Here is a 27,176-nt window from a genome sequence, read left to right on the forward strand (position 1 = left end):
AGTGCAGTATATAGAGACACACAGACACACTGTACACTGGAGAACTAAGCAGTGTGTGCAGTGTGAGAGTCAACTCCTCAGGTTAGGACTCAGTCCACCTACACCTCAAGGCCATGCCACTTTAAGGAGGACGAGTAAAGGAAGCCAGTTTTGGGACGAACAGAGGTGAGAACATGTTGTGTTTGTAGTTTAAAGGAAGGAGACACTGATGACCTTTACTGTGACACGCAGGAAGTGTTTGTGTAACAAGTTTTTGTGATAATAATAATAACAACTTCATACTTGACGAGCACTTCGTTGGCGATCTCCACCAGCTCCCCGTCGATGTTCCAGGGGAAGGAGGCTCCCTCTGATTGGATGATGGGTGAGGTTTTGGAGTCGCCCTCTTCCTCGCTCTCATCCTCAGAACAGCCAATCAGCGACCGGTGCCGGATCCTGACCGCTGACACAGCGTGCGTCTCCACGAAGGGGAAGCTGAACTGCAGATGGACAATCAGACAGTCACCAGGACAACAGAGAGAAGTGTGTGTCCTTGGAGGTCAAAGGTCAGCTGGGCAGGACAGGAAGGAGTGACTCTTTCTCCCTGTGTGACTGTTTCTACTGTAACACCATCAGCCTCCAACAGGGGGCAGCAAAGACCAACAGACACACTGTCACACCGTGTCACACAGGTTTGCTCTTTTTCATGACGTGTTGTATTTCTCTTCACTTAGTTATTTTACAAATGAAGATCCTGCATGCAGAACACAAGAACGTTACCAATGTGCACTGATAAAGATTTAAACAACATTTGAGCTTCAGTGAACAAACCGATCAGCTATCGGAACATTTTTTCATGCAGAAATAAAAATTGCAGTCTGTGAAGGTGATGGAATTCTCAGTTTACTCGTGTTTTGTAAATGAAGAAATTAATATACTGATCTAAAACATAACGAACAGATGAATCAACATCATCGATAAATAATATTAAGACGAGTCATTAGTTGCACCCCAGTGAACTCAACTAGAATACTATATAGTCTATATATTATATATATAAAATATAGATCATTTATTATTATATAGTACTCTTACAGTGTGGTATTAGTACATTTAACTGAAGTCAGTGATCTGCAGCAGTGTTTTCCGTGCTGTCTGTGAACACACCTCAGTGTGCCTGCAGTCAGCAGTCTGAGTCAAACAGGACAAAATGTCCTCTGACACTTTTGAAACGCTGAACTCTGGACTGGACAAACGAAGATGTGCGTGATGCGTTCAAGGACAGAGGAGACAGAGTGGAAGTTTCTGACTCTGGTTTTTAAATCGCAGAAGTCTGCTTTACTTCAAGTTCTTCACCTGTCAGGACCGACTCAGGTGAGGGTCAAGAGCCACGGTCGCCATGGTTACGTGTCAGCCACCGTCATGTCATGTTTGAGGCCAAGCTGTCTGTCACCCCCATCAAGGATGTAGGTTAACAGGATGTAGGTCAGTGAGTAAACAGCCTGTTTACTCTACAGGACAGTGAGCGCCTCACTGTCAGTATATTTAGTAAGTGGGTTAGTGTGCGGTCCCACAGGCCGGGCCGGGCCGGGCCAGGCTGAAGCAGGCTAATCTGCCCATTAACTAGTTTGTTTGGTTTACTTCGCTCTGTGAGAGGTGGAGCCTGAAGATGGAGAGGTCAATGCTGAGACGACCGATGAGATGACTGCGAGTAGACTGCGTCAGATACTTTTGGCCAGAAACAAGCAGCGAACACAACACTGACATGTTATCACCTTTTAAGCTGCTAAACGCTCCAGCATGTTCACAGCCAGTTGTCTGTGTGATGTTTGGTGCAGGTAGCATACGGCCAGGAATGAACATGTCACATATGTATGTATGAAAATATTGATTATAGCTGCTTTAATAACCAAAGTTTGAACATGATCTTCTGTTAAGCTGTGAATCAGAACCTTCAGTAGAGGCTACAGTGTCCGATACATTTATGGAATATTTCATACGTCAGTTTCGTGTTCCTGCCTTCAAGGCCAACATTGACTGCCCGCTGCTCTCACCTGTCCACTGGTGCCGCTGTACCTCTTCAGGTGTTTGATGAACTCTGACCGTGACGTGTTCCCAACTGCAATCAACGCAGCGCTGCCGTTTGCCAAGCTGTCACAGACAGGAAGAGAAAGCGTGATGAAACGACTCACGGCGTGGTGCGTTCAAGGTCACAGCTTAACGTTGTCAGGAGGATCAGCTGCCCGGCATACACACATACACACACACGTACCTGGTGTTGGGAGCCAGCCCTTGAGGTGTGTGTGGACTCAGACAGGGGATGGACATGATGCTGATGCTCAGATACAGGCCCTGATTGGTTGTCCAGGACTCCTCCCCTTCTGATCCGACCAATCAAAGAAAATAAAACATGAAATCAAACTGACAGAGACAAATCTGAACAGAATAAGTACTGGACTCACCTGACTCTGGGTCCGGGTCCTGGTCCCTGATAGGAGATCAAAGTTTGAAACATTTAAAGTTTTGTTCATTAAGAGAATCAATACGACACATTTATGAACACATACGCCATATCATATTCATAAATCTGTTATGAAATCAGCTGACTGATGAAATAAGTTATTAAAGCAGAGTGCTGTTAACAAAGTGTTGATGCAGGTTTGAGGTGAGTCGACACATCAGTGGTAATGAACAAGTCTAAAAATAAACATGGGGAGCGGTGACGGCCGGTCAGTAGAGCCCACGTCTTGTGTAAATAGAGGTGTGGTTTTCTGTCAACCCACCCACTTGTTTCTAGTGTGAAGGAAAAACTACAGTGGCCGTGAAACTTTCCGAAAATGTCAAAACTAGAGCTTCTGTTCAGTTTGTCCCTTTAGGTGGTTCAACATTACAGACTGTGGAAGACGACCTGCACTGTCTGTAGATAGAAAACCTCATTCTAAGGTAACAAACCATAATAATTCTTATTTTCAGGTGATGATCCACAAATGAAAGCATTGTTATAAATATTATATCTCATTCATGTCATATTCTATGAATACAGAGCCATACAGCTGCCACACTGGACCTTTAAAGGACACTTTTATTTAAGTTTTGTTTATTGTCTTAAGGATCTTTCTGCTCAGTGAGAAAACAGACAGATTAAAACCACATTCTGTCTCAAACTGCTTCAGATTTACAGTACACAACACTGTGTGTGTGTGTGTGTGTGTGTGTGTGTGTGTTTCTCACCCATGTTCAAACAAATTCCTGTTTGACTTCTTTGCTGGTAGAAAGGACAGCTGACAGTCCTCTGGTCTGAGGGAGACAAAAAGAAACCAGCTCTGTGAGACATATGCTAACACTAGCATGTTAACATGCTAACAATTTACAATCCAATTTAAATATTTCAGAATATGAACAACACTGGACCTCTATCCATGGACAGATTGTCTAACTTCAACATATTCTGTTTCAACATTTCCTTCAGGGACTCCTTTTTTCCATTGAGTACATCCATATTTTATGGATATTTCATATGATCTATGATTCGTATGATATCAATGCATAACAAAAACAGAACAGGTAATGACAGCTTTGTATCAAAGCGATCTGGATGAATTGTGCATGCTGCATAACATGCTCAAACATAGGCTAACTGAATATATTGTTTTTAACACCCCTTAACATCAGCAAGTTCCTCCAGACCCCATGTGACGCTGTGGCAGCCCCTAGTGTGGGTTGGGAACCATCACTTTATGTAAGTTTGTAGTGTATGTTTGCATGTGTAGTACCTCAGCCTAGCCAGTGTCTTAACCAGAGCATACTCTCGTCGCCGCGATGACGGCATCCACCTCTTCTTCTCTGCCCGTGCTAAGCTCCGCCCGCCGAAGCCGAACATGGCGGAGAAGCCAAAACGCACCAACTGACCGAGAGACGAGAAGCTGCACATGTCCACCTGCTGCAGGTGACCTGCAGACAGACAGAGAGGGAAGGGAAATTAATATTTATTAGAAAAACACACACACACACACACACACACACACACAGCCTGTAAGAAGGCCAAGTGGTCGTATGGTGAGAAGCTTATTAATATTCATGTGAAGCAGCACTCCAAATATGGGCGACAGAAAGAGGTCAAGCATGTGTGTGTGTGTGTGTGTGTTAATATCTATAATCAGTGACAAGTCTCTGCCGGTAACAGTCCAGTAAAACTTTAGATTAAAGATGAAATGACAATCTGATCCTTACTTTTAGGTGAAATGGTTTTAAACCTTTTACATTTCTTTAAAACTTTCAAACTCCATCCCCTGATGGAGGCCACAACATGTGGCTTAAAACTAAGCGGCAGCCTCCGTGGCTGTAAAGTGAAACCAATGCAGAGGGGCCAGAAACTGCAGTTCTTCAAACGTCCACTTGAGGCTAGCTACAAAACATTTCAGTCTCCATAAGTCCCCATGTTGAAATGTCCAACTTCACAGCAGAAATAAACATGTTTACAGCCTGGTACAAAAAACTGTTTTGGTCTCTGTAGCTAATTTCCCCGTTCATGACAACTGTACTGAGGGTGAATTTATATACAACTCACCTGTTCACATTATATTAAGGCCTAAAGTTATGCAGGATTAACAGCGTGGCTGTTGTTACAGATGGCTTGTTTGAGCACACAGGCATCCTTTGGCCACTAGGTCCACTGATGATCCATGACTTTGCCCATTTTTAGATTAACTGGGAAGCGAAGAAGCAGGACTGCCAACATGGAAGCCAGCAGCACAGATTTTGAGCTTCAAACGGCTCTTTGGAAACCTGCGGGTGACGTCACGCATACAGCGTCCATTCTTTAGTCAGTGCTTAAAACTCATCAGCACTCTGTGTTAAATGCAAACAATCTGATGGAACACTGGCTCGTGTTTTGCACCAGATTTAGAAGTTCTTAGTCAGCATGATCTTACTCCATTCAAGGCTGGTCTCAAAAGCTAGACTCTAGCTTTGTCCATCCAGTATGGAGTGGTCATTGCAAAGACAGGCAGTATTTTGCCCTTCACTACTTCATTTTTGGACACAGATATTTAACTCTGTTTCTGTTTGTACAAAGGTTCAGTTTGATCTAACAGCATGTACTGCTTTGTTTTGTTTGCTCCTACTTTGCAGCTTCCTAAATATAAAGCAGACTTTGTAGCCTTTGTCTCCTTATTGGCTCTTCAGTTCAGTTTGTGAAGTTGGAGAAAGTTAGGTGCTCGATACATGGGTCTCTTGGAAAGTTTAATAAAACTTGGGGTCCACTTTTTGCACATGTTGAAGAATTGATTTTTACGGCTATCCAGAGCAGCCACTGTCTACTATTTTTTTCTTGTGTGAATTTGTAACATGCTGAGAATTTTTATTTATCTCTGTTTAAGTATTGGACATATTGTGTTTTTGTTTTTGTTCTGTGTTTTTGATGTTTTGTTTTTTTCTATTAGTTGTTCCTTATTTGATTTCATTTGATTTATATATATATTTTTTACTTGTTATACTTTTGTTATACTATTATAATTCTGTTATGTCACTGAAAAATGAAAAAACATGTTTTAAAAACAAAGAGCTCCCCCTGTGAAATCTGCTCACAGAGTTCTCTAACCTTTTACACTTTTCAGTTCAGTGAGTGGAGCTGAAGTCTGCATCTGAAGCTTTCTGATTTGTTGATTATGTCGTTCAGTTTGCTATTACAAACACAAGTTGTGTATTTGACTCTTGATGGTGCGCACAGATCAGCTGGATGTTCCACGGTCACCTCCACTCAGCGTGAACAACCCGAGACGGCTTATTTTCCCGCAGCCTGTGAACGCAGCACAAATCATACAAGTGACTGGAATGAATCAACCTGATTTCACCGTAAGACCATCCAGTGAGATGCTGCACACACACACACACACACACACACACACACACAGCATGCCATCTGGCCACATACCTGCTGTAACCTACTGAACTGCTGTCTCCCCACCTGCCTGTCTGACTGACTGCCTGTCTGTCTCTCTGGATAGAATCTGATTTCCTCACCATATGGCGTGTTGTCAGTGTGTGTGTGTGTGTGTGTGTGTGACGGTCAGTCTCACAGTCAGTGTTATCAAACCTACAGTTTGATTAATTAACAAATAAAGGAATTATTATTATTATTTGTTTGTGGACTGAATAAAATGGAATAAGATGGTTTTCCCTATCAAGGGTCTGATAGGTTCAAGAGAAAGATCTGTGCACTCACCACCCAATCAGGTGACAGTAGGCACACCCCCCGTTTAAAGCGCTTGCCTCGAGCTCTCAGCGAAGTCTTCGTCACCTTCTACAAACTAGTCCTGTTCAAAATTCTTCTTATCTATTTTCAGCCTCCTGTGTGTGTGTGTGTGTGTGTGTGTGTGTGTGTGTGTGTATGTGTGTGTGTGTGTGTGTGTGTGTGACCCTGCTGTCTCCCATGCACAAGTACTTGTGGTGTCACAATTCAACGTTGATATGAGTCAGCGGTTCACCCTGTCCCCGGTCAGGAAGCTGGGTCTCCATTGTGGAGCGTCTTCATCTTTCTCCTCCCTCTGATTCAGGAGGAGTCAGCAGTCAAACCAACACATTTAATCCGGCCTGGATCCATGAATGTTTGTTAGAGCTGCTATGATTATGTGGTTAATGGACGAGTTGTCAGCTCTTAAATGAATCTGATTCATCACTGTAACTCTTCCATGACAGTAAAGTGTCTCTGGGTTGAGGACAAAACATTCGTGGACTTGTTTGCTTTTTCTTTAAAACTGAATATTGTTGGTTTAAAGGACATTTTAAAACATAATTATTCTTATTCTTGAGATCTGTACCACTCTGATAAATTGAAGCTACAGGACTCGTTCTTTCCTGGAGTCCTCTCTGGTTGTCTGGCAGCTGCTTACAGGTGACGAACATGTTAATTACTATAATTAGTGAGGTTTAGAGGGCTGGCCCAGATATATTTCTCAAAATGCCAAACTTTAGGTTTAAACATACTGAAAAGACTTCATGTACCATCCAGCATGTGTACACAGAGTTAAAGAAGAAGTCACGACAGTTCACAACGGCTCAGGTAAGTTCACCAGCTCACCTGGTTACCTGGTGTCCGTTGGAACAGATTCCTGTCCTGCCTGGGAACTTTAACTGTTTTCTATTGTTCAGGAATTAGTCTGAATACTCCATCTGTCACACACACACACACACACACACACACACACACACACACAGCTACAGCGTTAGTGTTAATGAACCACCTTCTTGACACAACCTATCATTCAAACCCAGCAGCCTGCCCTGCCGCCTGCTGATTGGTCAGCGGGTTTACCTGGGAGAAGTAAAGGGGGGGGGGGGGGGATTTGAGAAGTAAAGGGGGGGAGGGAGGGGGGGGGGTGGGGGGGGTGGTCAGAGTAAACCTGTGATTTGGAGTGAAACTGATCCTGCTGTTTGACATCTGTCTGTTTGTTCTCAAACTGATGGACCATCAGCCAATCACAGCAAAGCTTTACAAAAACCCAAGCTCCTGATTGGCTGAAACAGCCTAGAGCAGGTAGAATGCACCCAGTATAACTACAGGATGATGTGACAATAGATCTAGGAGTGATAGAAGCCACCCAGGACATCACACACATAGATGTAGAACATGTAGAACCCACCGAGGACGATGTGCAGGGCTGCAGTGACTGGATCTCTGACTCCATGAACAGAACACGAGACCACATCTGTAGAACCTGTAAAGACGGACAGACCATTCATTTCTACAGAATGTGGACGTGTGTGTTTGTGCAGTGTGTGGATCTACATGCTGCGTGGGTGTGTCCTCGCTCACCAGCAGGAATGATTCCAAGGGGCAGTGCTGGTTTCACTGGTTTCTCTGGAGAATCAGCATCCAGCTGAGCTCTGAAGACTATCGCATGGCACAGCTCCGCCACCGAACCATCGCCACCAACACACACCACCCTGACAGACAGACAGGTGGACAGACAGACAGACAGACAGACAGACAGACAGACAGACAGGTGGAAATGGTTTAGACAGGTGGACAGACAGACAGACAGACAGACAGACAGACAGACAGGTGGAAATGGTTTGTTTTGTCCCAGTGAACACTCATAACAGGGCTTAATGTCTGGCACCTTATCCAGGTATTCAAAATACATGGGGTGCATTCCAGTTCTCTTAAACTGCATCCACGTTTTTCTCACTTTGGCTTGCATCTGAGTGCACAGGAAACCATGTTGTTTGTAGTCTTTTTGTTACAAACTACAACCAACAATTTTTAACCCGAAGGAGAATTACAAAGTGAGACATGTAACCTGTTTAATCTGTCATCTTCCTTCCCTCCAGTGTTGTTTTGGTGTATCTGACTAGTCTGCTCAGTCGCAGCGTCCAATCAATAAATCATATCCAATATGGAGGCGTGCCGGCTTCGATAAAGGCTGCTCTTGTGTATCCTCGCTCATTGCACCTCATTGAAGCAGAAATATGACCTTTGCGACGGCTGGCAAGATGGAAGACCAGAACAACTTTTGTTTCTAGTGAGGAGCGAGGAAACATTAAATAAGAACCTGATTTACAAAAGTTCAAGCATACAGACAAGATTTGTGAAGAGACAGTCACATTTTTTACTTAAATACAGTTTATTATGTTTTTATATTTTTGGTTTCTGTGTTTGCTGAGAATTACAAGCAGAACCTACATTGTCTTGATGAATACATTATGGGGCACTTTTTCTTTTTATTATTTCTTTAGTAAGAAAAGCAGTGGAAAGGACTGTTTTTTGGTACCAGCTGAACTGAACTGTTGCATCTAGTGTTAAGAAGTAAAAGTAAAGCTGAAACTCAATGATCTCATTCAGGAAGTGTTTCCTTGCCACTGGCTTGCCTTGTTGGAGTTGTTGGGTTTCTGTTCAATATTATAAATATACCTGCTCTGTATGGAAACTGTCATGAGATCACTTCTGTTATGATTTAGCTCTATAGAAATAAAACTGAATTAAATTAAACTTGTAGTTTATTTACAGATTCTGGATTCATTTGATTGTAAATTACAGTATATATAACACAACATAACGGTAAATAACTTTATCTTCACAATAAAAGTCCAGTAGATTGTTTTACTTTGAAAACTCAGCTCAAATAGTCAATAAAAGGACCACTGCTTCAGTTTCAGGACTTAAATCACAAGCTTCAACAGCTTCAGCAGTGACAGATTTCAATGTGACTATACAAATTGAAACAGTTGTTGTTCAGGTCAAAAGTGAACAAATTAGTTTGATTTTGTATGGAACTGTTTGGCCTGTAGCTACCACTGAGATCATGTGACCTCTGTGATGTTTCTTGGAATTGAGTTCATTTGAACTCATTGATAGGAGCTCATTGAGAAGTGAGAACGCTCATCTTCAGAACATGTGAACATGGTAAACAGACTCCGCCCCTCCCCCTCTTCCTGTATATGGGATTACCTGAAACTCCGGTCGCCATGGTGACAGCCAGTCTAATTGGCAAATGTAGGTTTCAACCAAATCCTCACCAGAGCTGCCTCGCACACAACACACACACACACACACACACACACACACACACACACACACACACACACACTGAGCAGCTAGCTTAGCAACAAAGCTAATCTTCTCTAAGCACATTAAGCTTTATGAGGGCTGAGAACAAAAGCTGCTTACACACACACACACACACAAACACACACACACACATACGCATCACAGATAGTGATCAGAGTTTGATCAGTGTTTTTGTTCTTGCAGTTGTTGTTGTTGGTGCATTATTAGTTTCCACAGCAAAAGAGAAGTTTCACTTTTCGTGGAGACGAGCTCAGCGAGCAGCTGCTGTTCGACCTCACCTGTCAGTGTGTTTAATCAGTGTAATCAGTCTGGGTCAGTGTATTTTTGTGTCAGCCTCAGACAGGAAGCTGCTCTTTAATTCTCTGCTTTAGCACAGTCTGTTATGATGTCACAGTTTAACCCGAACATGTTCACTTTGATGGAAACATGAACTTCAACGTCAATGTTAGGCCTGTATTCTATAACTTAACTTTACTTTAACTTTACATTAAAGTTCAAAATTAAAAAGGACCTTACAGTTTCATACAACTTCTGTCTTAATTTCAAGTTTTTGTCCATCAGTAATAACACTGAGACTGGATTTTAGGAAGGTTACAGCAACCACAAAGTCATTATCCAAGATAGTGTTAAGAAGTAGAAACACATTGGTTATTTTCTCCTGTAACATTAAAATGTGACTTACATGTTTAGCAATACAAACAAAAAAGCATGAATTAAAACTTTATCTTGCTTGTCTGTGTATGTTAATCTTTATTTACTGCTAAGACCAGATTTCTGGAGCTACAACGTCTCTAGCTGTAAAGCAAAACAAAAAACTGCAGTTCCTCAAACATCCATTTGAGGCTGGAAGTGAGTCAGTCTCCATAAGTCCCCATGTTGAAATGTCCAACTTCACAGCAGAAATAAACATGTTTACAGCCTGGTACAAAAAACTGTTTTGGTCTCTATAGCTAATTTGAGTTATTTCTTTTTTTTAACTTTTTTGCGAGTTTTTGTTAAAAAGTCAAAGTTAAGCCATAAAATTATGCATAATTAACAGTGTGGCTTCTTCGATTGACAGGTAGGTGCCATCCACTGACAGTATAAAGAATGGACAGCATATGCGTAACACAGCCAGGTTCCTGAAGAGCCGTTGTGAAGCTCCGAATATATGGCCGCCACCATGTTGACTGTCATGCCACCTCCACCTCCCGGCTAATCTAAAAATGGGCATACACGTGGATCATTGGTGGACCTGAGAATGACGTCTGTTTGCTCAAACAAGCCATCTGTAACAACACCTACCTGTCAATCAAAGCATCCACACTGTAAATCCTGCATAACTTTAAGTCTTAATATAATGTGAACAGGTGAGTTGTATATAAATTCAGCCTCAGTACAGTTGTCATGAACGGGGAAATTAGTTACAGAGACCAAAACTGTTTTTTGTACCAGGCTGTAAACATGTTTATTTCTGCTGTGAAGTTGGACATTTCAACATTTATGGAGATTGGCTCTTGAGGAACTGCAGTTTTTGGCACTTCAACATAGGCTTCATTTCACATGTGTCTGGTTTAAGCAACGTGGCTTTATTCAGCCCTTTTCAGCTCCATGGTCCACCTCTTTGCCTATTTTAAGATTAGCCATGAGGCGGCAGAGGCAGAACAAGATGGCAACAACCGAAGCCGCCACACTCTGAGCTTCACAACGCCTCTTCAGAAACCTGTGCATGACATCACAGAGACTATGTCCAGGTTTTATACAGTCAATGTTTTTCACATGGATCTTTAGGTAACACGACAGTTGAAAACATTAAAAACTCAGCAGGATAGCATTTTCAACTCTAGCACTAATGTTAGCTTCAGTAGTTATGTAGCTATAGCTAATAAATGAATTTATTGCAGGGAAAACGTAAGAGAGAGAGAGAGATAACTAACCCATCATATTCATCCAGCTTGCATTCCTTCATCACTGAGAGAGCATGACCCTTCCTCTCTGTCACTGCAGAGAGACAGACAGATAGAGACAGACAGACAGACAGAAAGAGAAAGAGGAGGAGAGACAGGGAAAAGAAAGGGAAACAGATGGAGAGACATTGAGACGGACAGAGATAGAGTGTTCATGCTTGTGTGTGGTCACATGTACACAAGTGTGTGTTCGATGGATGCCAAAAAAAAAAGTGGCACAGCGGATATCACACCATCTGCTGAGAGGAGGAGACGACATGAGGGGGAGGAGGAGGAGGAAGAGGAAAGAAGGAGAGGAAAGGAAACCAGGAAAAAAGAGGAGAGGAGAGGAGAGGAGAGGAGAGGAGAGGAGCAGGTTGTCTCCCTCTGTCACAACAGATGGGCTAAGCCCCGCCCCCTGTATCAGGTTACCTAGCGACCAGGGACTGCCATTAAGTGTGACCTTTGGACCTCCTCTCTACACAGATTTCATGTTGTTTTCTCTGAACCACCTCCACTGCTCAAACACTGTCAGTCTGAGACATAATAATAATAATAATAATAATAATAATAATAATAATAATAATAATAATAATGATAATAATAATAACAACAGGAATGGGCTCACCTGTGATGTCCGTGCGGACCTCAGCCATCTTGAACAGTGGCGCCACATGTTCTCTGTAGATGTGAACTGCTTCCTTCTTGTGGCTGCTCGGGTTAATGAACACCTTTACATACTTGGGACGACTGCTGAACCCTGTACACACACACACACACACACACACACACACCTTAACATTAAGGCTCATGTATGGGGTCATTGGTGAAGAAAAACTATTCAGAGCATTTACAGATCTCAGATCTCAAATCGTTGTATTTTTACACATTGACCAGTATTGCTTGTCAACAGAATTTGGATGAAAATAGAAAAGAGTAATGATGAAGAGTAATGTTTTGCAAATCATTTTAAATAAAGCACAAAAACAAGGTATTGAATGTTCAAACCTTTTGTAAATAAACTGAACTTCTGAATTTGATGCCTGCAAAAGGTTGAAATGCAGTCGGGACAGGGGACAAAAGTTCACTCAGGTTCACTGTAACAGTAAGAGATCTGGAATATCATGATCTGGTATGAAAGTTTAATAATAATCTTAGCACAGTTTCAATGAATGAATGAATGGATTTTAACAACCTATAATATTGTTAAAAGAGTCAGAGAATCCAGAGAACTCTCTGCATGTAAGGGACACTGAATGTCTGCGACCTTTGAGCCCTCAGGCAGCGCTGCAGTGAATACCAACATGATTGTACTACATGAGCCCTCTGAGCTACTCTGAGCTCATCTGAGACGGGCTGACAGAAAACAGAAAAAGGTGCTGTGGTCCACAAGTTAGATTGTGCTTGGAAATGATGGCGTGTCCTCTGGGATACATTTATGTTTTACAAAGGCTGAATTATGTGAAATTCCACTACAGTGCACTTGATTCCACAGCAGAAGAAGAATCTCCAATGCTCCACATTTTATAGATGGAAACAAGACTGCTGTGTGACTGTACACTGGGTAGGCATGATGCAAAATGTTGATAATTAATAAGTGTCTATATGTTGCTCACTACTGAGTAAATCCGCATTCAATTTAAATCACTAATGCTGACGCCTGGCTCTGCCACCTGTACACTCAGGATCTTAATTTTTCTCATCTGTTGGTGGAATGTCCTACCAGATCAGGGGCGTCCCTCTCTACCTTCAGAAACCTCCTGAAGACCTCCAGCTCTTCAGAGAGGACCTTCTCTCCAACTCTACCAACAACTGCACATGTTAAATCTATCCCCCTCTGGAACTGTCTCTGATTCAATGTGAGGAGAACTTTCTGCTGTCCTTGTGACACTGTGCACTGATTGTTTCCCCTTTATTGTAAGTCACTTTGGAGAAAAGAGTCAGCTAAATGACTAAATGTGAATGTAAACCCTTGATGAATGAATGAATGATTTGGACACATGCTCAGTTCCTCTGCAGCTCTGCTTCTACTGCTGAACTGATTCCTGAATTTAAGGATTTCCTGTAGCACATTTGAATATTTTTCACACGTTTTCAATATAATATAGCAAAGCACCTGCAGTAAACCGTTAAAACTGTTTTCATCCCTGACATCAAACAACTGAACACACTTTAAGAAGTCCGCCTACAGTTTAATTCAAAGCCCACACTAGTCTGGATGGATGGACTGTAGACTGTAGAAGAGAACACACCTGGATAAGGTTTTAACATCTGGAGGAGGCCTGTTAGAATATGGGTGACATCACCAACACTGGTGGAGTGTGTGTGTCTGTCTGTGTGGTTAGATGGTACACACACACAGAGCCCCCCCCCATGCAGCTCATCATTAGGCAGATTTAGAGACCGCATTATAAATCCCCCATAGACCAGCACAGATCAATACACACACACACAGCAGCTCCATTATCCAGCTCATGACTATAATCTGCTCCCAAAAGGCCATGACCTCGCCCTGTTAATGACCCCACACACACACACACACACACACACACACACACACACACACAGGTTTTCAGGAGGAGTTCCTCTGTGGAGCCACCCAACATCCCCACCACTCTTCTCTAAGCTGGACCCCCACCACTACCAGAAGCTCCACACCCCCCCAAAAAACTTAGGCCCTACCCCCTTAAAGCAAGATGATTCCTTGTCTTTGTGAGCACCAAACCATTTATAGACCCCAACCCTGACTAGAACTTGACCCTTACCCTGTGTGTGTCACGTCCCTGCAGCTGCCCTAATGGACCCGGGATGATCCAGAGGCAGCAGTCTAGGATGGCCTGATAGTCCATGGCAGTGCCCACACAGGTCTGTGGCACGATCCACCTGCTAGGTCCCTGCAGGGTCCCTGGCTAAAATAAGATCCTCTTGGATGACGTAGTAAACAGCAGCCAAAGTCATAACGTCCCTCAGCACCATGAGTGGAAAACAATCACAATTCATCTACCAGGAGGAGCAACGACCATGGAAACTCAAGCTGGGTCCACTTTCTGGCACACTGTGCCTGAAATCAGGTGTTTTTGTGTTCCAGTCTTAGGTTCGTCTCACATAAAGAAAACATTCACGTTCATAACAACTGCTCAAACGAGGAAGTCCCTTAGTGGCAGGATTTCCTCAACAAAGGATCAGGATTGCAGTTATTGTTTACTCTATTTGTTCAGTTTGACATTTACTGTGCGCGTTGTGTCTTCTTTATAAATACAGTGTGATCAGTGCAAACATGTTTTTTTGCTTGCAAAACAAACACAGTACAAATATTTGACTGTTCAGCCGCCTCAATAACAAACACAGGTGCATGAAAGAAGAATTCCATGTGTGTTTTGTGACTTTCAGTATACACTAGAAATACATAAAACACAACAGTTCAATGTGATCCTCGCTCAGTAATTAAATACTGAGAGTTTGTAATAATATTTTGGGATGATCTCTGTCAGAACCATGGACAGCTCCAGGAGAGGAAAAAGGGGAGGGGAGCTGTAATAAGAGAAGGACTTCTTCACACAGCCAGCATCAAATGTCCAGAGATCCTCCACCACATATTAGACCACATACACTGTGATCCTCTACCACCCACAGGCTGATATACAGAGTGTGTGTGTCTGTGTTTGTGTGCTACACTCTATCTGCTGTTGACAACACATCTACACATAAAGTAGGCTACAAGCTGGTACAAAATATCAGGACAAACTGACCCAATGTTTTCTAAACAAAGGAAGAAATCTCCTGAATTATTATGTTTTCAGAATTTATGACGAAGAGCAAAACACTGATGCCAGTTAAAGTGAGTAAGTTTATTATGTTTTCCAACTGAACAATCCCCCAAAGTAAAGGATGTGTGCTGCTTTTATATTTCATCATTCCCATATTGTGGAATTATGACATGATATAGCACACATGTCAGATGTACCGCTGATTTTACTCACACAGCTCTTCCAGGTGATCTCTAGATTCAGTTCAAGTTCAGGCTTGCAGTGCACATGTGAACTCACTGAGCTCCTCATTAGCATGAGAGTCCACCCTTTTGTTCACACTCAGTGGGCCATCAGTGTGTCATCCTAACAGGTCTCCCAGCCCCGCACATCTCTGAGTCCAAACAGAGGCAAACACATCAGAACCTGTTTCTCTGACACCGAGTATCAATGTGATCACAGGAAATCCTGGAAGTCAGGGAAAGATCTTGATACTGACGACTAGAAAGAGAGCAAACAACATATTAACATCCAGACCATGAACATGACTCTGCAGTGTTGACATGTGAGCGTGTCTCATGGTGAAACCTGCAGTTCAGTGAATGGGTGTGTTTACAGTGGAGTCAATATACACACTGTCAGGAAACGGGGGGGATGGATGGATCCCAGCCGGCTGGCAGCTAGAGAGCCTCTGGCTGGGAGCAACAATTCAGAGTGGCTGGCACTGTATTAGGATTCATGGAGGCTCTAAACTAAAAGTCAATTTTGCACATTGCTGTTTGCATTTCCAAAACATCAGAAGTTCCATCAAGATTCAGAGAAATAAGGTCGATAACCGACCAAAACACTGCAGCAGCCTCTGAAGCTCACACAGTTATGTTTGTAGTATCTGTAATGAATGAATGTAAATGCAGAGATTAAAAATCTCATAGTTATTCTCAGTCCTATAGTGATCCTGAACATCTACTCTGGGTCTGTATGATCAATGCTCACTCTCTCAGTCTCTCCATCAATTTGCTGATATTATTTGTTGATGAGAACGGCAGGCCGACGGGTAGATGTAGAGAGATCAAGTATCCATCACATCATCTCCTAGCCTTGGCCAGCGGCAGGTTGCTATGGCGCTGCTAAAAGGTTACCATGGTAAACAATCCTAGTGTTGTCAAGGAGAAGTGTTGAGTTTCTGAAGGACGGCTGAAGACAGAGATGTTGACAAAAACAGACTCCATCCGAGGCGGGGGACAACAATAACCTCAACAACATCCTTAGTCAAACACTGAAGATGTCATGTCTATGTGGACTATCAGTTACGGTCAAGTTTTATTCATCACCTGATTTGATCAGATTTGAGTAATGTGGACTGCGGCAAGAACAATATTCATCAGAGCAACAACTTTCCAAACATCTTCAGTGAAATCAACTCAAACATCCTGTAGCTGTAACATTCTGAAATAGTAGATCCACTGTCAGGTCGACTAACTGCCTGATTTACCTGACTGCATCTATGCACACATGCTTTCTACAGCTACAGTTCTCAACTCATTGAGTCTCAACTTGAGAACAGCTGGCGCGAACTTGAAATGACGATACAAAAATACTTACAACTTACATTTGTACTGTGCATTCTATCGTATTTAGAATGAAGTACACAAATTGAGGCACACAGCATCTACAACCAATGCAACAGCTCGGTGAGCCTGTACTGAGTGATACTTTGAGCTAAATGCTAACATCAGGATGCTAATATGTTCATGTTCATAGCTAACATGCTGAAGTTTGGCAGGTATGACACTCACCATCTAAGTTTAGCATGTTAGCTTTAGCTTTATCAAACAGACAGGTAGTGCTGGAGATGCCATTCGTTTTGCAGGGAAGCACTTTTGGTACTGCAGGTTTGACCTGATAATGGCGCTAGATGAGAAATGGGATAAACCAAAGTTATGACAGTTCATCCAGAGGGGAACATGAATGTCTGAAACACATTTCATGGAAGGCCAATAGTTAAAGATATTTCACCCACAACCATAAACCAGTTACATATTCAGTCTGGACCAGAATGGTTGGTGATTGACCTTCCAACCAGCATTTCCAGCTCTAGAGCCACAGCTAGGAAGGCTATGAACAGAACGTGGATTTACAATTACTTTTCCGTGTTCCGTGTGGATTAAAATCAGACTGTGCCATAAAAAGCAGTGTCACCTCCTGTATATTAATTGGGGGTGAGATATGAACGTGTGCTGCTCTACAATAAAATGTTTCCGGACAAACTAATAAAGCTCTCAACGTAAATATTCACCCGACACACAGAAAGGTAGACACACACACACACACACACACACACACACACACACACCCATAAAGCAAGGCCATAAAAAAGAGACAAACTGGAAGAGAGCAATAATGTTGCGCTACTCAGTGTCTTGTCCAATCCCTTTCAGGCTTGGTTCGTTTGTTAATTGTGTTTAGTTTGTCTTTGGTTCCTGTCACACACTGAGGACTCACATCAAGTTAAACTGATCTGACACATTGAAGTCTGTTTGCAGGTCTTTGTGAAGTTTGATCAAGCCTCTTGAAAGAAGACTGAAGTGAGCTCAGTAGCCCACTTTTCATATCTCTGCTTGAGGCTACACTAGCCGCTGGTAACACAACACATGGGAATCTCCCACTGAACTGAACTGTTGAATTGCATTGTGGGCGTTGTAGGCACCGGGTTTAGGTAGTGCAGTGTTCAGGTACAATATACCCATGATGTAATATTAAAAAGTAATGCATTGCTTTACTTACTGCCTGTTGATTGCTTTTGTGTTACTCCACATCATTGTATCAGATTAAATAAAATGAAGAGCATTTAATGAGTCACTCGATCACCAAACTATGGCTTTATAACAGCCTGGTGCAGCAGAAACCTGTTTGTTCATAGAGTCAGCACAAGCCTGCCCAGCCTCTCTACAGGATGCAATAGATGCTGCTGCTGTGTTGAGTTTCATGGACATTGTAGGGAAATGTGTGTCTCTGACTTCAGATGGGTTCGACGGCAGGAGGTTACAGACACATTTAATTGTTGTTTATTTTAGTTACATTTGAAATTTAATTAAAGGTTCTAAAGGATTTGGATTCCCCAAGTGTCCCTACCGGCCACACAGTTTGTTGATGATGTCATTCTGACCTTATGACACCTTACAGTACCACCTGATGAACCGCTCCCACTGTGAACCCAAACTAACAGCTCTGTAAGCGAGCAGAAAACTGACATCGGATTGACAAGACAATTGATCTGGGAGGAGTGGCGACAGCCCCTGGCGGCCTGTGCAAGCTCGGCCCATGAGCTCCGCCGCCGCCGGCAGCCTGTCAGTCTGTTGTGCTGTTAAACAACTGCAGTCAATCCATCCCGCCGTCTGACTGCGTGTATGGAAACAGACTCTATACAGCATCACTGCTCGCCTTTTGTCAGCCTGACTGCCATTCACTCTGTGCGCAGCGTTCTGCAGCTGCTTCACACAGCAAACGGCACAGAATGACGCTCTGGAAGCTGAAAGTGTCTGCTCTGTGCTCACCATTGTGCGGCTGAATGTTCGGACCTGAAGGTTAAGAAGTGGCAGTGGTGTCTGCAGTGGCGGGACTGCCCGCTCCGCAATGCTGCGATTCACACAACAATGTGCTTTTCACGCTGACCTCTGGCTGGAAAATAGGCTTAATGTCCGCACAGCGGCAGAGCAACCGACTGTGTTTACCTTCCACACACACACTCACACTCCTCTGTCGCGGTGTGTAAAGTCACAAAAGGCGTCACAGTTTGATGTGCAGTGTGACCACGCGAGCTGACACACGACCTGTGAGCCATTCATGTGTGTGTGAGTGTAAGGCCTGAGACAAACACTTAAAGAAGTTGTGACTTTGCTGCCGGGCCTCATGGGTAATCTGATCTGATGGACAGACAGACAGACAGACAGACAGACAGACAGACAGAGAGAGACAGACAGGTGACCAGCGATAATATGTCAGACCGATGCCATGGTGACAGGGCGATGGCGGAGTAACCTTTGACCTTCTGGTTTACAGACAGCTCGTAACATCTCTGTTTGAGTCAACATCGCTGGATGATCATGTGACGTGTGTTTGTGCGAGTTAAATCCACACACACACACACACACACACACACATTTCTATTGTGTGTTAAGTGTCAGCCAGGCACCGCCCACCACAGTGCACCTGGGACCAGCGTCTGGGAACTGCAGTCTGCAGCAACGTCCAGAACTTCATTAAACTGGTCCTGTCAGGAGCTGCTGAGGAACAAGCTGCCTGAATTCATACAGGAAACATGTTCAACACAAAGGAACACACCGACATATGCCAACTCATAAAGCTGTCACTGGCAAACTGTACTGCAGACGTGGGGGACATTAGAATCCATTTGAAGACATTTTGTATCCATCTGAGGAATTTAAGTACAATATTCACTCTGTTTCGCTACTTATCGACACTTACGCTGCCTGTTTGCTGTTTATTGCTGTGCAGGTTGTGTAAAGTGTGTTTAGAGCTTTGGAGCTTGCAAACAGCTGTCTGCTGCAGCTGGAAACACTCAGAGAGAGTTTCTGAGAGTGAAGCGAAACAGTAAAGATACAAAATGGACACTAGAAACTAGTTACAGGTTTGTGTGCATCGCTAAAGTTGTTTAGAGTGGAGAGTTTTTTGGTCATTTTCCTGGTTCAGCAGCCACACTGTTAATCCTGCATAACATTAAGCCATAATATCATCTGAACAGGTGAGTTGTATATAAATTCACCCTCAGTACAGTTGTCATGAACGGGGAAATTAGCTACAGAGACCAAAACAGTTTTTTGTACCAGGCTGTAAACATGTTTATTTCTGCTGTGAAGTTGGAGCATGGGGACTTATGGAGACTGACTCACTTCTGGGGTTGATACTTACTCTGACAGCATGGCATAACATTAACTGAGATTTGTTTGACTGGACTTGACCAAACTGGTCTAAAAAGGACTCATCACAGTGGACTGGACTGAACCGAGGTGTTGGTGTCATTGAACAGCATCTCTCAGGTGGGTCACATTGAATTCATTTAATGAAAGACTTTTATAAACATCTATCGTTCTGTAGCCAGCCTCAAGTGGACGTTTGAGGAACTGCAGATTTGGAACTTGAACATTGGCTTCATTTCACAGCCATGGAGGCTGCCGCTTGGTTGGACCGCACTAATAGGGTGTTTTTTCTTTGTGAACTGTGTAGACAATATTTTAGCTAATCTCTCCTGCAGACAACATGATTCACTGCTGACAGCATGTTACAGAGGACTGCTGAATGTGTGCATGAACGTGTGTGTATGTAATCTGTCTTTGTTCTGCTGGATTAGCAGATTAGCTCTACTGTCTGATGTAACTGTGACTCATCTCATTAAACTGAGTGGCAAACAGGTTGATAGAAAACAATGAAATTATAATCTGAGTGGGTAGCACTGCATCTGGATAACTGGACATAATCAGATACTTCCAGACAGAGGTGACTTTGTTCCGTATTTCAGGATGCAGGTTATGTCTGCAGAGGGCAATTTTTCAAAGATATTTTCAGATTCTAAGCTTCAAAACAGCACCTCAGAAACCTGTGGGTGACATCACAGATACGCTGTCCCTGAATTCATCATCACATTTCATGCAATCCATCCTGTAGATGAGACATGCAAGTCTGATGGACCAGGTGGCAACAAATCTGCATATCCTGGATATAACACAGACATTTTAATAAGAAAATGTGTTACCGGAAAACTGTTGAAAAAACAGATTAGCCAGATTTAAGCCTATTCATAACTCAGGGAAATATATTCTTTGTTGAAAGCCTGAGTGACTACAGGCTCCAGTTCCTTCAGTTTACACACGACATCAGGGTCCATGTTACATACCAGGTATTCATTGTTACTGGTGTAACAGTAGGCATTATCTTTGAGGGTATTTGTTTTTTTTTATACTTTTGCGGAAATATTGATCATTTGTACTACTACTACTAACTAAATCATGCACAAGAGTTTTAGTGAGTGAGTGTCACAAATGTATTGTTTTTGTATCAGATCACTGGACCGTCTATCTAGCTACATATTTAAATATTCCTCCATCCACCTGATGGACAGCTGAATGACAGTTCGTTTAAATAATAACAGTCTGTGTGTCTGCAGTGTGTGTGTGTGTGTAATCATCTTACAGTGTGACGTTCATTCTGCTGTACTAAACGTGTACTGAAGTATTGAGTCATGTTTCTCAGCTCTTATATAACACAGACAAACTGTTAATCTCACTGTCAGCCCAGATTGCTTTCACACACACTCCACGTGGGGCTGAGGAGGCTCCAGATTGTAGTGCCCAGTGATTCTGTGACTTTTCTGGCATAAAATTACATCTGAAATACTTTTACTAATGCTACTGATACTCTGACTTGTAATCAGGTGAATGGTGTATCTGTCCTTCCCACTCTGCATCCCCATTGTCTTTTCTTTTCTTGTCACTATGTAACTTTGTGCTCCGGATACAATCACCTGTGAATAATACATAACGCTATACAGCACTAAGTCACACAACTCCAACTATATGACTGATTTTGGTGAAACTGGATCATATTCCCCTCTGATGTCCTCCAGCTGCTCCGCCTCAACTCTCTGAGATTTACAGAGTACCTTAGTGGACTTAAAGTAAACTGCTGCCAACTGTAGCTGCTGTTAGCTCATGTTAGCTCAGTTTGTTAGCTCGACCTGTGAGCACAGAGCACTCAGGGAGTGTTCATGTTTGTACCACAGGTACAAGGTACAGAGCTGGTGTAATGCCAGAACTGAGCAAGTGGGCAATGTTTGCATGACCATTTAAGAGTGCGTGTTACCTGTGAGGAGCTCCTTCAGAATGTTGTACCAGGCGTTTGTGTGTTCTGCGGAGGCGTTGTGGAGTTGCAGCGTGTCCTCTTCCAGCCTCTTTCCTCTCCTCCTGCAGCAGAACAGAGCGATGCCGAGCACGGCTCCTCCCGACTCCTGGCCCACTGATCTCCGCCGCTTGATCTTCACTGCAAACACGTCCTGCAGCAGCATCACACCGGTGTGCAGCACGCACGCCTCACCTGGACAGAAAGAGGGAGGACACATGCTGACAATGATAATACTAACATTCTGATGTTTAGCAGATATAATGTTTACTCTTAAGTTAAAATTTGCTAATTGTATTATATAAGTAAAGGACACATTTCTGATTTCTCCTAATGATGGAGCCAGAGGGAAACTCTAATAATTCATCCTCAGGAAGATTAAAAAAACATTTTCATGGTAATCTATCCAGTTGTTGAGAAAGTTTCACTCCAAACCACAAATGTCGTCCCTGTGGTGGCATTGTAGAGATATTTTAGTCACTACTAAAGACAGATGTTTCCATCCCTAAAACCACACTGCTCAGGTAAAAAACATATTGATGCAAAATTAATCCAAAAACCAAAACCGAATGCTCCAGCAAGTCTGCAAAGCTTACTCTCTGCCTTCAACTATTTAAACCAAACAGGAAGCTCTCCAACTGGATGTGTGTTTGTATCTTTTCACATTTTTTTTCATCTTATTTCCTCCTTTGAGATGAAAATATGTTTTCCTAAATCATTCTGAAGAAGATGGCAAGAAAGAAAATACTCCTTTAAAATACTCATTTTCATCAATTAATATGACCACTAATAATAAAATCTGTAATTAAGTTGGAATTTAGTAAACACAAAACGTTATTCACATTTTACATTTACTGATACTTGTGCTGCAAAGAGAAGGTGTTCACATTACTTTGTCCACCCTCCTTTCAGTGGGTAAAAATGAAAGCAGCATACTGCTGCTGGTTCATCAGCGCTCACATTACATAACATCATTAACTGTATTAATCACTAATCCACTGACCAGCAGAACACACATGAGTACCTGTCAATCATTCAGTGTTACCAGGGAGGAATTCTGAGATCTGATTGGTCCATGTCAGATTAATTTTCCTAACCTTTGAGGATAATGTCTCAGACTGTACACTTAGAGTTACTTAATAGCTGCTATGCCTTTACAGTTACAACAGTGAGGTTTTAAACCACGGGTTGATGTGAAGTTGGTTCATCGCTGCTTCCCTAGTGTGTATGCTGAAACTACTAATCAAAGGATCCAGGTGCTTTGTCCAGTGTTTACAGGTGACTAAGCCAGCTGAGACTATGACTTCTAGGAAATGGTGTTTGTTAAAGACTGCTGAAAGATTGGACAGTGAGCCACACAACATAGTGTTTAGTGTTTAAAGATTTTAGAACTACACATACAAAAAAAACAGACAAAAAAATAAAACTGAATCCTGAACTTCTGGTTTCACTTTGGCTCGAATAAGTCAAATAAGAAAGAAATGTTATGTATAATGTTAATTATTTGCTGGTTTCAGCTTTGGAAAAATGTGAATTTCTTTTCTTGAACTTCTTTTCTGCTTTATATCATTGTAGAACAAATATCTTTGAGATTTTGACACATTTTCCACTGTTTTCTGAGATTTTAGCAGTGAAACGATTACCTAAAAAAAAATTGGCAGATTGATATTGATTGATACTGGCATGGAGAATAATTGTTACCTGCAGCCCTGTTTGTGTATTGATATTTGATTTTGAGGATCAAAGTAGCTTTACAAGCTGGAGGAGAAGACACATGACACAGCAGGTGGACAAACATCTGTATATGAAAAAACAAACTTCTTAATGAGATTGATGAATCCACAGAAATATATATTTCTTTAGTGTTCATTCATGTGATGTTTTACAGCCCTGATATAGACAGTGTATAGTGGTGCTCTCACATTTTACCATAACGTGCACAGTTTTGTGTTTATATGTGTGTATTTATTCAGTTTGGGAAACTCCACGACGTCTAGGAAGTTTAAGCAATAGCTGGCTGCGACTAGAAATTAAGTGAAGTGATTGTTTTCCAGGTATTAGTCATACCCCATGTTAGGGATGTAACGGTTACCGGTATTATGGTAAATCAGGGTGAAATTTTACACAATAGAAATTACTGTTTATGTTTAAATTAATCTCATTATCTGTGGATTACCAGGATATGTAATAACACCCTCATCCAAGTCTTGCAAGCTGCGCAATCTATCCTCCTAAAAAGCAACAAGGTTTTCCCTTTTGAGACACTTAGGACTACTAGCTGAGCAGCTACTAGCTGTGTTAGCAGCTGTGTTGCTAAGTGTCTCCAAATGAAACAGAACCGAAGGCGCCCAGTCTACTGGAGCCGACACAGTGTAAGGCGACGTAAAATAATGTAAACATGTTCTTTGACACTAGGAAGAACATACGGTCATATTAATTAATTAATTAATTAATTAAGTCATATAGTGAGTTAAAAACATGAGTAGATACTGCAGCGAGTTATGCTGTCTGTAACTTTAGCTCCAGGAAATAAAATAAAACGCGGTTGTGTTAATTTAATTCGCTGCTCACACACACACACACACACACACACACACAAGAACATTTTCTCATACAGGCACTCCTCTCACTCACACAGGCACATTCTTATGTGTGAATTTTCCTGTGTAATGATGACCATTAGATGACATGTTAATGTCTATATTACTGTTAGTTTATGAAGGTTATGAATTCTAAATTACCTTTTTGTTTCCTTTTGAGATTTTGGCTTCTAATGTTTCGTATGATAAGAAAATCACAAAATTTGGTCAAATTATTTCAATGTATGTTTTTTGGACATTTATACAGCAATTAAGAATATTGCAATAATATTGTTAACCGTGATAATTTGCTCACTATAATCGAGATATCAGATCTCCCATATTGTTACATCCCTACACCATGTACAGTATCTCCATGGAAATTCATACACCAGCAAAATAATGTTTATTTTGAGAGCAAATGGCCACATAATGTGAATACAATTAAATTCTATGTTTTATTTAAGCTGGTAATTGTTGTATAATCACAATATTACATGAGGGTGTGCTTTACCGTCATTATTGGCACGACAGTGATGTAGGCAGGTAAGACACACCCTGTTATCTGATATGACTGAACTAAATTACAAATCTATTCTATATTAAAAAGCATTAATACATTTTGTACATGTTTACATGTCATTAACCAAAAACTTTAATACTGGCTGTCTGCAATGTATTATATATGTGTATTCTGGCAGCACAAATATCACACGTCGCCTCAATAAAGTGGAAATTTAAAGAATGAGATTTTCCATCCACACCAATAAAGATGACTCTGATGTGAACTGACGGAACAAACGCACACACACACAGTATTACCCATCCCAGGTAGCGTGTTGGTTGGTTCCAGATGGAGATGAGTTTCCCATCATGCCCTCACCGACCCACTGTGCCAACACACACACATGCAAAATGAAATATGTTGGTATTAGAATAATTGTGAGGACCTTGTACAAACAATTACTCCCTTGAGGCTTCACCTTGCCCTAATTTTAAACATCACACAAAAAACACGTTGAAAAACTAAAAATAATGTGGTAAATGTGAAGGGACACACAACACATACACATATACACACACAGTGGCAGTCCAGTCCCATGGTGACCAGGCCATGTGGCACACTGTGGGGAGTTATGGATCAAAATTTACACACACACAGACTGCGGATGCAGCACTGCATTGCTCCTTCAGTGTTACACATAAACTGCTCTGATGTTGTACATTGATTGTACTGATCAGTTATTGTTGTTATTTTGCTAAAAGTGTGATTTCTCGAACGTCCACCTGAGGCCGGCTACAGAACACTTTAGTCTCCATAAGTCCCCATGTTCAAATGTCCAACTTCACAGCAGAAATAAACATGTTTACAGCCTGGTACAAAAAACAGTTTTGGTCTCTATAGCTAATTTCCCCGTTCATGACAACTGTACTGAGGGTGAATTTATATACAACTCACCTGTTTAAATTATATTAAGATTTCAAGTTATGCAGAATTAACAGTGGCTGCTTTGATTGACAAGTTGGTGCTCTGCCCATTCTTTATCCTGTCATTGGTTATAGCCCTCTCTCCCAGCATACATGGAGGGTTGGGGACATGAGGGAGACTGACTGGCCTTGGCTCAGTAACATAGAAGTGGCAGTCAGAGCTGACCAGCTAGTATCAGACTCTCTGGAGAGTCGGGTGGAGCTCTTACCATCACAAGAAGCATTTATGGCCTTTTGATGGAGTCACTTTGTGGCTTGGCTAGCTGCTCTATTACGTGAGGCTGCCCACTCTGTGTGCCAGTACATATATCCTGTATATTTAATGTTACTCTACTCCAGGCTTAAATATCTTGTTAAAACCATTATTGAGCAGAATATGACTTGTAGTTTCTTTGCCAGAAATTATCATTTTGCTAATTCACTTTTCACTGCAGATCATCCCTTCAACATAGGAGGTGCTGCTGCTCAACACTGTACATTTATTGTCAGTTTGACAACTTCCACTGGACTGTCTGCATTCACCGTCGCAGATGGGCTGCACCTCCTACCTGAGTGTGAAACCTCTAGCTTTTCACTTTTGCGACGGACATGTTAACACAAGAGCAGCCAGACTACCTGTGTAAGCAGTGTGGCCTCACCTTTTTCTGCAGCGTGACGCAAGCAGTCCTCAGCAGAAATAGAAAACGATCTGTTTATTGCCATATCAACGTGTTCGCCTTCACTACAGCTTCAATATCGGTATATGTAGTATATGTCTTTGACTTTAAAAAGTCACTCCCTCCTGTATCGGAATAAAAGGTTTACGTGGACAGAATTTGTTGTTGCATCAAAGAAAAAGTCAGTATACACATCTCGAGCTGGCAGCAGCACAGGCGTACGAGCTGCAGCACTTCAGTGGATAGCCATCACACAGTTAGAGGTTGGACGCCGTAGCCGAACCACTCAGCTAACGGGAGCTCATTTAAGCTGCTCACTGTAT

General features: G+C 42.1%; 1 protein-coding gene across 2 annotated transcripts in view; it reads right to left on the minus strand.

Annotated features, from left to right (window-relative positions):
* The window catches only part of cerkl (CERK like autophagy regulator), a 34,392-nt gene that overhangs the window by 2,419 nt on the left and 4,797 nt on the right, over positions 1-27,176 (minus strand). The window contains exons 2-13 of one of the 2 annotated variants that reach the window (XM_027290847.1): positions 25,532-25,599; positions 22,095-22,325; positions 12,101-12,232; positions 11,464-11,527; positions 7,793-7,923; positions 7,620-7,694; positions 3,753-3,930; positions 3,211-3,276; positions 2,442-2,467; positions 2,252-2,360; positions 2,034-2,130; positions 283-479 (exon numbers count right to left, since the gene is read on the minus strand). In XM_027290847.1, the coding sequence (XP_027146648.1) occupies positions 283-479; positions 2,034-2,130; positions 2,252-2,360; positions 2,442-2,467; positions 3,211-3,276; positions 3,753-3,930; positions 7,620-7,694; positions 7,793-7,923; positions 11,464-11,527; positions 12,101-12,232; positions 22,095-22,325; positions 25,532-25,535 (1,310 nt within the window). In that variant the 5' untranslated portion in view covers positions 25,536-25,599. The remainder of the gene's footprint in view (positions 1-282; positions 480-2,033; positions 2,131-2,251; positions 2,361-2,441; positions 2,468-3,210; positions 3,277-3,752; positions 3,931-7,619; positions 7,695-7,792; positions 7,924-11,463; positions 11,528-12,100; positions 12,233-22,094; positions 22,326-25,531; positions 25,600-27,176) is intronic. The other variant, XM_027290846.1, reaches the window with a different exon arrangement.

Source organism: Larimichthys crocea, chromosome XVIII (assembly GCF_000972845.2).
Source record: "Larimichthys crocea isolate SSNF chromosome XVIII, L_crocea_2.0, whole genome shotgun sequence".
NCBI classification, from domain to species: domain Eukaryota; kingdom Metazoa; phylum Chordata; class Actinopteri; family Sciaenidae; genus Larimichthys; species Larimichthys crocea.